This window comes from Aphis gossypii, chromosome 1, assembly GCF_020184175.1.
Source record: "Aphis gossypii isolate Hap1 chromosome 1, ASM2018417v2, whole genome shotgun sequence".
Classification (NCBI taxonomy): domain Eukaryota; kingdom Metazoa; phylum Arthropoda; class Insecta; order Hemiptera; family Aphididae; genus Aphis; species Aphis gossypii.
Genome location: NC_065530.1, coordinates 38241280 through 38256406, shown reverse-complemented (window position 1 = coordinate 38256406; position 15127 = coordinate 38241280). Strand labels below are relative to the sequence as shown.

General features: G+C 26.3%; 1 protein-coding gene across 4 annotated transcripts in view; it reads left to right on the top strand.

Annotated features, from left to right (window-relative positions):
• Positions 1 to 15127, top strand: part of LOC114119148 (FERM and PDZ domain-containing protein 4) — a 94193-nt gene that overhangs the window by 35139 nt on the left and 43927 nt on the right. For 2 of the 4 annotated variants that reach the window (XR_007603403.1, XR_007603404.1), the window contains exons 2-3: positions 12147 to 12272; positions 14771 to 14810. Coding sequence is in view for 1 of the 4 variants with exons in the window: in XM_050197919.1 (XP_050053876.1) it covers positions 12147 to 12272 (126 nt within the window). In the remaining 3 variants the exon portion in view is untranslated. The remainder of the gene's footprint in view (positions 1 to 12146; positions 12273 to 14770; positions 14811 to 15127) is intronic. The other 2 variants (XR_007603402.1, XM_050197919.1) reach the window with 1 other exon arrangement.

Genomic DNA, 15127 nt, shown 5'->3' with positions numbered 1-15127 from the left:
TAGTTTATTATATAAAACATATGAGCTACCGTAATGACTACGTAATAGTTTTATTATAATAATACAATGTAAATGTTATACGTATATTGTATATTGTTAATTTATTGTTATTTATTATTATTTATTGTTGTGTCGTATAAGTTTGAATAAATCGATTTTAATAAAAATAAATAAATTTAATTTTACGTAGAATATAGTTTTATAAGTTTTTGTGCTTGGATATTGGAACCTTAAATAGTCGTTCTTTTAATGAATTATGTTTTTGAAAACTCACAAAATTAAACTTATCAAAAAAGAAACTGAAACCGAACAACCTTTTTGTTTTTTATTGTTTACTCGAGTGGTTGAGCCTTTTAAGTGATTCGTTTTATTACAATATAAACTATTAATAATATTTACGAAATAATTCATGTTACAAATCTAGTTCAGTATTTATCTTATATTGGTATTAAATAATATTTAGAGAATGGATTTTATTTTAAATACATATTCTTATTAGAATATAATACTTTTAATTTTAAAAAAAATTATAAGATTTAAAAACCGTTAAGTATACACGGATTTAAATTAAATTTTTTTGTTTATACCAAAGGGAGACTACGCATACATTGAACAAATTTTATTAAATTTCTTTTAATAAAATCTTAGGTTGTGCAAACGATTATAAGTAAGTTTGTTAATGTTGTCTATGTGAAAAAAAAATCCATGAATAAAAGATATTAAAATAAATTGGAATATACAATTAGTATGATCTAATGATCTATAAGAATACATAATATTATGTCATTTGACAGAAAACATTCTTTATAGTTAACATACAGATAGATTTTTAATCGTTATTGTTATTTAAGTTTAACTCTTAAACTTAATAGAATACGTAATTTCTACCTATCGTATTGTTTAAATTATTTTTTTGATACAACTTAGTAGATAATAAAATATATTTTTATTCGTCGAACAAAAAAAAAAAAATTGTTAAAATAATAAACAATAATTTTTTTTTACGAATTTCAAATTAATATAATAAATTAAATTAAATATATTTACTATAATGTTAATTATAATTTTGGGTTGTTGTAGACTTCATGAATTTTATATGAACATTTAAAAAAAATGCATAGTTACACATTTTGATAAAAAATATAGGATAGGTACATATTTTGAGATATAATTTATTCAAGTAATAAATTGTTTCATTCGTCAAAAATTAATAAGTTAAACCGTTAAAATCGTAAAAGTGGATTATTAAATATAAGTAGAAAAAAATAGAAATAGTAAACGAGTAATAACTGACCAACAGTAGAACTGATTAATCAAATAATTTAATTTTAAATTTTGACAAGGAAAAAAATTAATTCCAAAAGTACGTAAAGAAAAATTCAAGCTACCAATTTCTATTTTTAATTACGTACTTTAAAAAATGTTTTTTTTTTAAATTTAGGCTACCAATTTTCTCAAACAATACAGATTAAATTTCTTTTATCTACACTTAATAGTTTATACTCCTTGTTTATTAATATAGAACATAAGAATTAAGAGTAATACTATTCAATAATTAATTGTAACTTCAGTTATTAGATTTAGTGAATTGGAATACCTTTACCTTATCTATGTACATTTTAAAACTGTAGAAGGTATTTCGTTTATGTTACATATGAATATTTTAAGTTATAGATACGTAAAATATACGATACATCAATCTTATATTCTATTCCATAAATTTAATTTAAACGAAATTTTATATACATATAGTAATTTTTTTTATTAAACACTTGTTGTTTCAAAATGTATTAGTTATTGAAAATATTTATAATTTTGGTGAGTGGAAGGTGTGGTATGTAAAATGTTATTCTACTACTTAACTTCTCTTATAAATTACTTGTCTAGATTTCGATTTTTATGTATTAAAATAATACTACAAAAAATATTCTTCTTCAGAATAAGAAATTATAAACGTATGTTGTCATTCAAAAAACATTTATAAAAACAAATTATTGTTTAAATGTTGCTTTTGTGACTGGAAATTATGTAAGCAAATATTTTAAAAAACGTCGATAGATTATGAAATAATCAGTTATTGTTCGATAAAGAAATCACTCAGTGTATAAATATTTTATTTTATACAAAGTTTCTTGGATACATCTTAATCAAACTATTTTATCAAATTAAAGGGGTGATTTTGTAATATCATATTATTTAATCGGGAATTCAGTTTATTACATTTATTATTACGTTTACTGGAAACGCAATAGTATTTTTAATTAAGTATGGTTTTCTTCATACTATAAAAAAGTGTAACATTTATTTGAAATGGTTATATAACAAAATATTAAATATGCTTCTATATAAGTTCTTTATTATTTTCTCTGGAAGTATTGATGTAATATATTAAATAAATAAATTAACCTATATTGATTTTAGATTTTGTAAAGTTTGTATAAAATCAATAATTATTTAATACTTTTGCTCGAATCATTGTCAATATTCAATTTATCAATAAACACTATTAAAACTTATATTTATATTTGATTGGTTTATTATTTCAATTAAATTTAAACGAATAATTATGTATGAAGTAAACAATACAAAATGATAAAACTTATTTGACTGTTGGGTACAATGGGTACATACAATAAAATTTAAAATTCCTTTAATTGAAAATTCTGAATATTAATGAAAGAGTACATTTCAAGCCAACGTAGATTACTGATTTTTAAGATTTACATAAATTTAGTCGTATTCATTATTTATATTTTAATTTCTGGCTTATAAATAACAGACTTTTTGAGTGTCACTTCTCTATTAATTTATAGTTACGTCAATCTTTTTTATGCAAAATGAGAATGTATTAAAAATAGTTGAAACTATTTCTTTTGAATTTTTTTTTATGAAAACACAATTTTTATTTTAATACTTAAGAGTTAAGATAAATATTCTTTAACATTTTTTAAAACCAGAATTTCATATATTGTGTACTTATAGTAGCTATATTGTATAAGATAAACGTATTAATAAAAAAGTAATTAATTAATATAAAAACAAATTGATCATTGATCATAAGATATTTTTTTTTTTTTGGATATCTGAGAATAAAAATATTATATTTCGAATTAATATTTATAAAATAAATTATAAAACCATGTTATATAATTCTTCTGTTCATTTGTTGTGATCGTGTTACTTCTAAACGACAGGACAAATTTTAATAAAAGTAAATATCAATAGATTCTTCGGTACTTGAAAAATGTTCATAACTTATTTTCAACTATAGGATTTTAATGTTTTTATAAAATAGCTCATACATAAATTCAGTTTTGGTTCACGAAAATCTGATATATATTTTTTTTTTTGTTTATTTAAATGGTTACAATTAGTTACAGATAATATGATAATTATAATTAATAAAAACCAATATAATACATATTAAAAAAAAAAAAAACAAAATACTTATGACCACAATGATTACTTTTATGATTTGCAATTATGGCTACTTGCTATCTTGATTCTGAACATATTTTTATATAAATACAATATACCTACTAACAAATACTAAATTCAACGATATTGGATTTACTTCGACTTTTAAGCATTTGTTGAATTTGTTTTCATTTTTTTTGCGTTGACGTAAAAAACATGTCCAGAATTAATAAGGGGAAAATCAAAAAATTATTTATTGTAATTCCATTGTTTGTATTTTATATTGGAACTGAAGTACAACGGAAAACTATAGTTAGATAAATTATTTTTAACACGGACGAAATCGGGTAATACAAGTATAACTATATAATGTACAATGTACGTATATAATTATAGAGTTTATAACGGTTTATACTATTTAAAAAAATTCTACACCTTACTTACATACAAGATGATCTTTTTAAGTATCTACACTCATTAAGTTTTATTTTTTTTTCATCAAAAATATATTTAAACATATTTTTCACAATTTTTTAAGTTTTTACTTTTTTGAATGACAACTTAAATATTATATACCATATATGAAACAAAAAAAAAAAAAAACGAATTTTAATGAGTAGTAGTTAGTTAGTTATATTATGTATTTAAAGTTTTGATGGACAGAGAAGAATGGCACACTGGTACAGTCTGCTTCAAAATACAAAAGTGTTTATTGTCATTTAAAAAAAATACACAGCTTTAAAAATAAAAATAAATAATAATGATAAATAGTAAAATTTTTTTTCAAAAACATTATTTTGCAATGATATCAAGTTAGGTATATCATATTAAAAAAAGTTAAAATTTCGAAGTAATGTATTTATACACTTAAATGAATCACTTATATAATCAGTTTATATGCTATAAACTATAGTCTATGTCTAACGTTATCATAAATGTAATGAGTTTATATGAATATGCATAGAAGTGCATTGCTGATAGTTGTCACATAATTAAATTGAATTATAGGTACGGGTAACAAATTACATCGATAATAATAATAGGTACCTAATAATAGTTTCATTAAAAAAAAAAACTGCTGTGTATAACAAAACGTGCCTATATCAAACATAAATAATACATCACCGCGGTACACGTGAGTTATGTTTGAAAAAATAGGGTGTATACGTCATATATATACATATATAGTTCATCGATTTAACTTCTAACAGTGTACCCACTTGGTAGCGACGGACAATCGTGTCGGCCAGTAGTGCGCATACCAAGTTTCTTCAGATTTGTTGAGATCGTTAAAAAAAATTACCGGAGTATCCTGTGTTCACATGATAAGAACAACAATGTTAACTGTGTATAGAAAGACTATATGAGTGTTATATGAAATCACAAATTGAAGTCTTACGTGACCATCATAACTCGTAAAAAAAATAATATTCGATATAATAACTGCTATTATATTTCCACTCCAATTCGTTTCGTCTACTGCATTTACGACAACAACAAGTCAATCGTTTCTAAAATGTTATTTTCTCATGATTATCTTGACTCCATAATGACATAATCCGTCAAACCTCAGTGTTTAACGTATTTATGTCGTACCATGGACGGTTAGGTTAAGTCACCGCAGATGGCTAAATTCGCCTGCAATTCTCCTCGGCGAATCGCCGTCACAATTCTTCCGATATCGCTACGCGGGTGGAATATTTATACATAGTGGCAGACGCGTTTTCCCCTCTGACGACGACGCTAAAGCTCTGGTTACCATGGTGACGGGATGAGCCGTTCCGCTGCCACTACCGCGGTAGTCTTTGTGAGAAACGCGACGAAAACGTTATTTGCACCCCTAATTGGTGCCGACGCAATGAATAGTTTCAACAGTAGCTGTTGACGAGACGCTAGTCGAAGCGATATCGAATTCGAATTTGAACTCTGTATAAAATATAATTAAAACAAACATTCACTTATAAACAATATTATATGTGTTGTTATTTTCAAGCGGCAGTGGTTTTTTTCACCCCTCGTTCCTTCCTACGTTTATTTGGTTACGGTTGGAATGCGTGTGCTGCGTGATTTTGTACGACTTCGTCGTCTGCGGAATGCTTTTTGACTGTAAGTCTTCTGTGGGCACACACATATACGAAAGAGAGAGAGAGAGAGTGAGAGAGAAAGAGAAAGAATGAGAGAGGGATAGAAAGAGGGGAGAGAGAACGACGCGTAGGTATGTGTTAAAACCACACAGTTGTTCTAAAATTCTCGGCAAACTAAAATACCTACTATGTATAATATTATAATAATATGATACCTCCAAGGCTCCACAAATAATTAATCCCCCTTCTCTCTCTGTAGATATAAATACCTTTAGTGGCTGTATAGTATGTTTGTGCGTATATGTTTATAGTAGGTACCTACTCGTGCGACATATACGAAAACCAAATGACGCATTCGAGCGACAAAGGATCGAAATATGAAACGATAATCCTTAATCCACGTGTTAGTTTACTTACTTTCCAGCGAAATGTTACAATACAAATCAGTCCCTAAGATTTGTTTGGTTTAACTTGTTGAAGTTTTAGACGTGGGTGGTATGGACATCACCGCCTATTCGAATATAATATATTTGTGTATAGTATACATAGGTTGGTTAATAATATACCTTTCAGCGATTTAGGTCTAGACTATTAAACATTAAGCTATTCTACAAAGACTCACGTGATAAAATAATTTGTTTTATATATACACTATAATAGTACGTTAATATTTTTGCAATTCATAATAATCGTAAATATAATTTTAAGAAAAAAATATTTTAATTTCCAAATACATATAGGCCAGAGGTTCCCAAACTTTTTTGATTCACGGCACCCTCACTTATTTTCTAAATATCTGGAGGCAGCCTGGTTAGGAGCCTTTGATATAAGTAGTGAAGTTATGTTTTAAGTTTTTATGTAAATAGCTTGTATTTTAAAATACAAGTGTTAAAATTATGATTTTTAAATAATATTAACAAAATTGGACTTAAAGTATCTATAATGTACTTAATATAAATTATAATATACATCCAATAAATATACAAATGTGTAATTAAGCATGTTTGTTGTGATTATGACAGATAATCTTAATTCTATAAATTAAAGCAATTTATAATTACCAATTAAACCAAATTAATTTAACTGATTTTTCTGTATTATATTTTTAATTAAATTAAATATCCAACAATATAAAAACTACAACGTAAGATTCAATAAAATCATAAAAGATTATACCACAATAACATTAGACGATTGAGAAAAGTCCAACAGCTGTCAAAATATTTTTTTTTCAATAATAATTACCATAACAAATGAGTACGTCGTTACCAATAGGTTTTCGCTTTATTTGTCTGTGCCAATTTTTTTGGTTTAGACCTTGCCTGTTCACTACCGTCGTTATTCGTACTCATTATTCCGGTAACTACTACAGTATGGTTAATAAAACGAAATATTTAGATCATCTGGAAGCGTACCAATTATTTTTTTACTGCCGAGGAGTAAGATTGAAAAAAATAGCAACTAGTGGCAATAAATTATTATTAAGCAGTAGACGGATAAACTGACCGTAAATAAAGGCCTGTGTGGAAATTGGCGCCTTGTCTGAAAAAATTAAAAAACAAACAGGAATAATAATAACGAAAGGTTTATCTGGCAAAGATCCATCGGATTTCCAGATCGGAATATATTTCGGTTCTCAACGTGACGCAATTTTAAATACCCTATTAAAAATTAAATTAAAACTACTTACTTATGGCGTGTACTCATCGATTTAGATAAAAATTTGGCATAAAACAACAATAATTAAGACTGTTTCTTGGTCAGTTTGACTCAACGGTATTGAAGTGAAATGTACCTTTATATTGTTATAATTTAGTTTCAGCGTAAAAAAGATTTCCATCCAATTTGCTAACAAAAACAAAATACTAAAACCAAAGCTTTATCTATAATGTTGAATTCTAGACATTTTTAATCAAAAGAAATATTTCGTTTTAGAACTATAAAAATATTACATCATTGACATTGTTCAAACGAATTATATGGCGTTTTCATTTTAGAACAGTTATATAATTTACTCAGTTTTCAGTTTTGAATACCTAATGTGTTCATTTGTTTATGAAAATATTTTGTGTTAATATAGCTTCTAAAGCTGATTATAATGTATATATTTTTTTTGTCTTAATATTTTTACATGCGGATACCTATCTTATAATGTTTTTAATATTTAACCGAATGGTACCATTTATTGAAATATTCGTTGGTTTTAAATATTGCTATTAATTAATAATAGTTAAACTAGTTTTCCTTAAAAATGCCCGTTTTACTCTAGTTTTTTTTCGTTATACTAATTATTAAGAAAAGTACTAACAATTATTTACTTCTAACCCTCAAAGTACTAACTAGATTAACCGTCCTACCACAAAAGATATAATCGAATTATTTTTTTACTATAAAAAGTGTCTTTGAACACAAAAAAGTCGCACATCATTGAAAAATCAATACATGTATCGCTCCGCTTAAAATTTACAGCTAGGTTCGTTTAACTTAGATTCGGTAATGGTTTAGTCTATGGCGTGTTAAAGGTATTACAATTTACATAGTTTGTATTTAGGACGAACTACGTATGTTAAAATTTAATAGATGTAGTGTGTTTTTAAACCTAAAAGTGATATGTAGTAAGACATGTACGCGATACGGAATAATGCAATTTATTTTTTCCGAATACATTATAATATATTAGATTAAATTTTGAGTATTCATTTTATAATTATGTAGTTTTTATTTTTGTGTCTGTTAACATTTTTTCTACTAGAAAAATGCTCTGATCTCAACTTACATAAAGGTTTTTTTGTTGTAAATTTGATCTAATTAGTACTTTTAGGAAGTCCACATTGACAACGCTTAGTTCTTTTTAAAATAATTGGGAAAAATAAAAAACAAATATGATTATACAATTTGTTAAAATTTTAATATTATTATTAAAATAATTGTTTGGTAACCTTGGTTACTAAAAGTTATGTCGTCTTCACTCATAAACGTTTTTCATTGAATCACAATTTAACACATCCATTATAGTGCTTACTCAATGGCGAGGTACAATCGACTGCTATACTGTACAGTGAAGCGGTCACCTACTTTCCCCTCTTTTTATTTTGCGATTGTCTCGAAAAATAATAGGAATTTTTCAATTTTGACATGTCAATCGAGATTTTGTACGATGTACATCGTTTATAATAAAGTGACAATAATAGCCACCCCGACACCATGTTTAATATTATCGTAGTCGGTTTGTAGGTAGATACGTGAGTAACATACCAACATGATATATAATAAAGTTGTATGTATTAATTTTTATTGTGCGTTTACTATATTATTATATTCCATACAAGTCTGATATATAAAATGTTAACTCGTTACAAATATTTAGAGAAAGTTAAATGAATTATACAATTGTTCGTTTAATTTGACATGGTGTAACAATGTTTTATAATACAAATCCGGATGGTGATAAAACGGAATACGGGGTAACAATAATTATCCAAGGGGAAGAAGAAGACGTATAATATTATAAACGTTGGCATAAACGATCAGCCAAAGAACATAAAAGCTATTATTCGTATTTAATAACTTTGACTGCGGAAAAAACGATTAAATATTATCCGAAAGGAAAATAGGCTCTTTATATACAGTTCAACGTAAAATAATTTGCAAACAAACTATATAATATTAGCTATTATAATGCAATAAAAAAAACATGACTGCGCATTAATGGAAAATTACGTTAATGTACCTATATAGAATTTATTGTATGCATAACGTTCTTTATAGTACATATTCGTCTATATTATATTATGCTGGAGTATTATATATAATTTAAAAATAAAATCGTTAACATATTTTTTTTTCGCAACATTTTTGGGGTACCTATAATATGATTCGTGGCCAAAAGTATTATATGTTTGAAATCGTAATCAGTTGATCAGTTACATATAATATTAGATTTCATAAATTTATAAATGAAATATATTTATTATTTATACTATTTATAGAAATATTATGACTGAAGAAGACATAAAATACGTATGATATTTACGTTGATTTGTAGTTTGTACGAGCAAAATTGGTTCACAATTACTTCACAACAATCCAAATTGTTATGCAGTGTTATATTATAATTGTATAAGTCATATCTTTCTCGGCGTGCGTATGTGTAGATATCTACGTAGACGGCTAGACAGCTATACCCAATTACTATTTTTGCCCTTTTTCTTCCGGAAACGGTGCATGGCCTATTTTACAGACGTATAATACATCGTCGGCACTCTCGCAGATGTGTCTGTACGTACGTATATCATGATATTCGTATGTCGGCGGCCATCTCCTCTCGTGCATAACGACATTTTAATAATAATTTTCAAAGGTAAATTGCACACATTTGCATAGTAATGTCACCGTGGTGCGTGCGATCAATAAAACGTTGTTGTGCATTGCTTCAAAGTTTTTCCTCGAACTTAAGCAGGGTCTACTGCACGGATAGCTCTTGTCGAATTGATGTAAAGCATAATATAAGAGAATACGTAACATATGTGTTCATATAATATATACGCATAATTAACATTTTTATATGATTTTATTTTCTGATAGTCAGCGTAGAAACCTTTCTGAAAAGGTACACTCATGTATTAGTTATAGGTACTACTGTATTATTATAATAATACTCAGAAAAAACGGAAATAATCGACGATCTAGAACCTCAATTGACCAAAGTCGTTGTTGGTATTCACGCGATTTCGAAACTTTCGCCAAACGGCGATCGTGAAACCCGCAAACGATTCCGTTTTCGAATTATACACCATAGTATTAAAATATAATATTACACGGCCATAAATAATCACATATTATAGCCATATAGGTATTGTGCCGATGGAAGATTATACAAGTCAAAACATTATTTACGTATTATTATAAACAAATTACGCAATAAACTCGTATTTTTTTTTTATGATTACTACGATATAATATAGGTATGAGTATGAACTGTGCACATTATACAATTTACAGTACGTAGGTAGTACAAAACAAAACAAAATAAAATAGAAAAAACCTCTTATGTTTATTTAACATACGACCGTATAGGTATTATTCATTTGGCAGAAAAGACGAAATGAAAATGTTTTTAGACAAACGTCTATTTTCTAAAATGTACGTGCCTTGGGTTTACTATTTAAAAGTATTATCTTGTCAACACGTTTGATGTCAAATATTTAATTAAAATTTTGTCAGCGTGTCATTGCGATAATTTATTATAACACTTCTAATTACACATTTAATATTCTTGAAAGTATTAGTAAGATTAAATTCAATGTTTAAATCAAAATTCGAGGAGCGTTGTGTTTGTACTTTTGTACTTTTGTACATCATAATTTAAAATTGTATACGCCAAATCACCAGTCTTCTTGTAATATTCATAAATACATATTTATATTATATTTATTTAGTGCATATTATATAAATATTGACTCTAATTTTATATACCTAGTTCGTATTCAAAAATATATTATATCCATTTATTATAAACGTAACTGTATGTTTTTTTATGAAAAATAGTGATTTAATTAGTTAATAGTTCAATATTATTTATGTGTTTATTAAAAGATACGTGTTATGAAAATAATGTAATTACATTTTGAACTAATAATTAACATTAATCTACATTTTGGTGTATGTCGATTGTAGAGGATTATGCGTTTGTCTATCATTATTATAATAGGTACTCGTTATTATAATTTTCGTTTTTTCTTGATTAATATTATTATACGTTGTCTACAATTTGTTTGTTGTCTTTGTCTATATTTATCCTAACTTATATTTCAAATATACATTATAATTTTCTCTGACCTATTTACTTAATAAGTAAGTTATAACAGTTATAACTTATAAGTAGTAAGTACTTATAACTGTTCTGTTATATGAGACGTTAGCTCAATGTTTCGACTCTCAGTACTAAATTATAGAACATTGTTCAAACTTAACTTATAGACTTATGGCTTCGTTATATATAATCGTTATAGTAGAAAAATGTAATAGTTTTTATTTACAACAAAATTAAACGTTTGTGTTTATTTTGTTAAATTATATAAGTTTTATTGATATTTCATAATAAGATTCAACTACGACTTTTAAAAAGATATCTCATAAAAATAGGTAGGTATATATATTATATAAAAATAGAATAGAATATATGTGAATAATTTAGAATGCATGTATTACGATTTTAAGTTCATTATTATAAGTCAACTTTTCAAACAGTAATTGGATAACCAAATTACTATTAATGTAAAGTAAATATTTATATTTGGGTTGAACTTATGGAGTGGTCACTCGGATTCGTGGATGTTTTACCGAAATTAAACATGACGACGATTATAAACGTATAACACAAATTAATAAATAATATTCAAATGATATAATATATCGCAAAGTGTATGTTACATACATATACAATATTTGAATATTATATAATATTACACCATAGTATACGTACAGTCATAGCCCTTATAACAATAATACATTTCGTGCGCATTTTGTAACACTTATGTACTATACGAAGGTTTACAGACTTTTGTAAGGGAATAAAAATATTTAGTCAAAACTTAATTGCAAAATATAATTATTTTTATTTGATTTTTATTTTCGTTTTTACAGTCACGTCACACAAACGGCATCTTGGTTACCGCCAGTAGAAGCGTGGCCCAAAGATCCTGGTGCCAAATCTTTGCCGTACGGCTGGGAACAGGCGCTAGACGGCGATGGAAGACCTTATTTTATCAAGTGAGCATTACAACCCACGTACTATATTATTATAACGAAACATTTGTCCGTTGTTGGCCAAAGTTCCCGACTAGAATAATAATATATTTGTTAGGTATATATAGCTCCGGAAGTCCGTACTATAAACGAAAAAGGTGATCCAATCGCAAACCCATCAAATGAACAAATGTAAACAATACTCATAAGCGCAAAAAAAAATATTACCTTTTTTAACAACCTACGAGCATAAAAATAAATAACCGTTGACCTGTTATTACAAGCCGGATAGGTAACAAGTGTGAAACCAACCCTTTTCATTGGACAGGAGTTATACTCTATTGGATAATATCAGGCTTTTACTCACGTGACCCTTCAAATATAAAATATTGTAATTGAGTCCCAGACTCCAAGTCTGTATTATCCTTTTCAATTTAGTACAGACTGATTATGGGCAACGAATATCACGTTTCGTACACGGTAAAGTTAATCATAAAATTTGTTTTGAAATAATACATCGAGCGATTAAATAAAGAAAAAATTATAAGAATTATTGATAACCCGATTCTTAAAAAAAATTTTTTAGCTGGTTTTACGGTCTTTATAGTTACTGAACCGAATAAACAGAAACCTACAGCGTCTTTTTAGTGACCGTTATAATATATAAAAACAAAATCCTTGAGTCTACTATACCGCCGTTTATGCATACTGTATAGTGTATAGTGATTGTCTCCGTCTGTTTGAAGCGTATACAAAATAATATACACATTATACATATTAAACTAAACGAAAACACATCGACAATAATAAACTGCAACCAATCTACTACAGCGTTCATGAATATTATGAGTAGGTCGTTTGAACGGTTCGATAATAATTAGTGACCGGAATTCATCTTTCACCGAAAAATCGATAGTGTAATTTTTTTTTATTCTTATACCTATTTATATTATCATTACAATATAAAATAAAAATCGTTACGGAATAATTGCTACGCATCGAACGCGTTAACTTTACGTATAAACTATATAAATATCGTCGAGAACAATGTATACGCTTTACTCGATATATTATTATTATTTATCATCATATTATATTATAATATGTAGATATATATAGTATCGCTGTCCTAAATTATTACGAGGTCGTGCCCTAATAAAATCAATAAAAAGTACACATATAAAAAAAACAATTTTTCAACGACAAAAAATAGTAACGATCGTATAGTATTTTAATTTTTTTTTTTTTTTTATTAATAATCATATCTTATTAGGTTTTTTACTGATTGTACATTGTATATTTTATTCGTGGTACTATAGTAGTGTAGTGTTATTGTTAAAATATTTATTTATTATGCATAATATGATAATTAAATCTAAAGTTTTAACCTACATAATATATTACTTAATAATTCCATTTATCATGTAAAAATTTAAATAATAACGACAATATATATAAAAAAAATGTATTGTTCATAGATAATTCTTTAAAAATTATGTTATAGTTTTTATGTTATACCAATAATAATAATATAATAATAGATAATCATGTTCGAATGTATATGATATTACCAAAAACATTAATGATAAATACTAGAATTTAGTGATTATTATCATATAATTTTTTCATTATATGATCTATTTTTTCTAATATTTATTTATTTATCTTTTTATGTATAATATTATACATAAATAGGCATGTAAGTATATTTAATTTGAAATTTGAATAATAATTTTTAATGTTTTGTTTAAAACTATATTTTCTTTAGAGCTTTCTAAATAAGTTTAAGATATTTTAAAATAAAAAATTTAAATATTATTTAATAATAAAATTATTCTAATGTTTGAAAAAAATTATTAAATTTAACAAAAACTAGATACCGTACATATAGACTAATTTTCAAAGTGAGTATGAAAAACTTACCATTAATATTTATCCACGCAATGGTTGATAGACAGAGGAAATATTTGTGAACATTAACACATTTGTCTTACTAATATTCAGGTCAGGTGGTGTTTGCGGAGGTGTTTATTCGTCAAGTCGATATATCACGTTCTAAATATTCATACCCGACGGTCCGACATGTTTCCCAACGTTAATTGATATAAATCTGCAAAGATTTATAAATTCAGTCAGTAATAATAAATCTAATTTTCAGAATTATAAATAGATACTTGGGTCTATACGGGTGAGTTTCCTTGTTCTATTTATTCCGGGGATTGTAAAATATTTTGCCTAATATACTACAACTATTTTAGAATGAGCGTATAATAATATGATGTGCCTAAAATCATAATATCGCGGAACTATTATTTAATTATGACTAAAAATTCGTATTAAATGTTTAACGAATGTTTAACCTACATAAGTCATATTCAAATGATAACCGTATATTCCTTGAAAAACTCGAGATTGAAAACTCCGTGGAACGAAATAAAATACGTGATTTATGGGATATCTACACGTGCAGAATTCATGTTATTATCGTTACACTATATTATACACTTGTAATCGTTTTCCAGATATCTTGTGTAATCCGTTTAAAAGCCAATTCAATCGAAGGTATGAAATTGTTTTAATGTAATTGTCCGAGTGATGGACTAATAGAAATAACAGTAAACATAGCACTATATAGTATTAACAACAACTGTTCATTTAGTCGTTTCCTTTCAACCATATTGTAATGTTCCCAATACCCTGATGTCGTTGAATTGTCTATCTAACGCGCCTTCTTTGCGTACACACCCATAATATAATATTATTAATATTTTTATTGTGTTTACACGTTATGTACTAATATAGTTTAATATATTATAACAAAAAGTGCGTGTGCGTGTTTTTCTATAACTAAATGTGTATTTGTATTATACTTATTAATT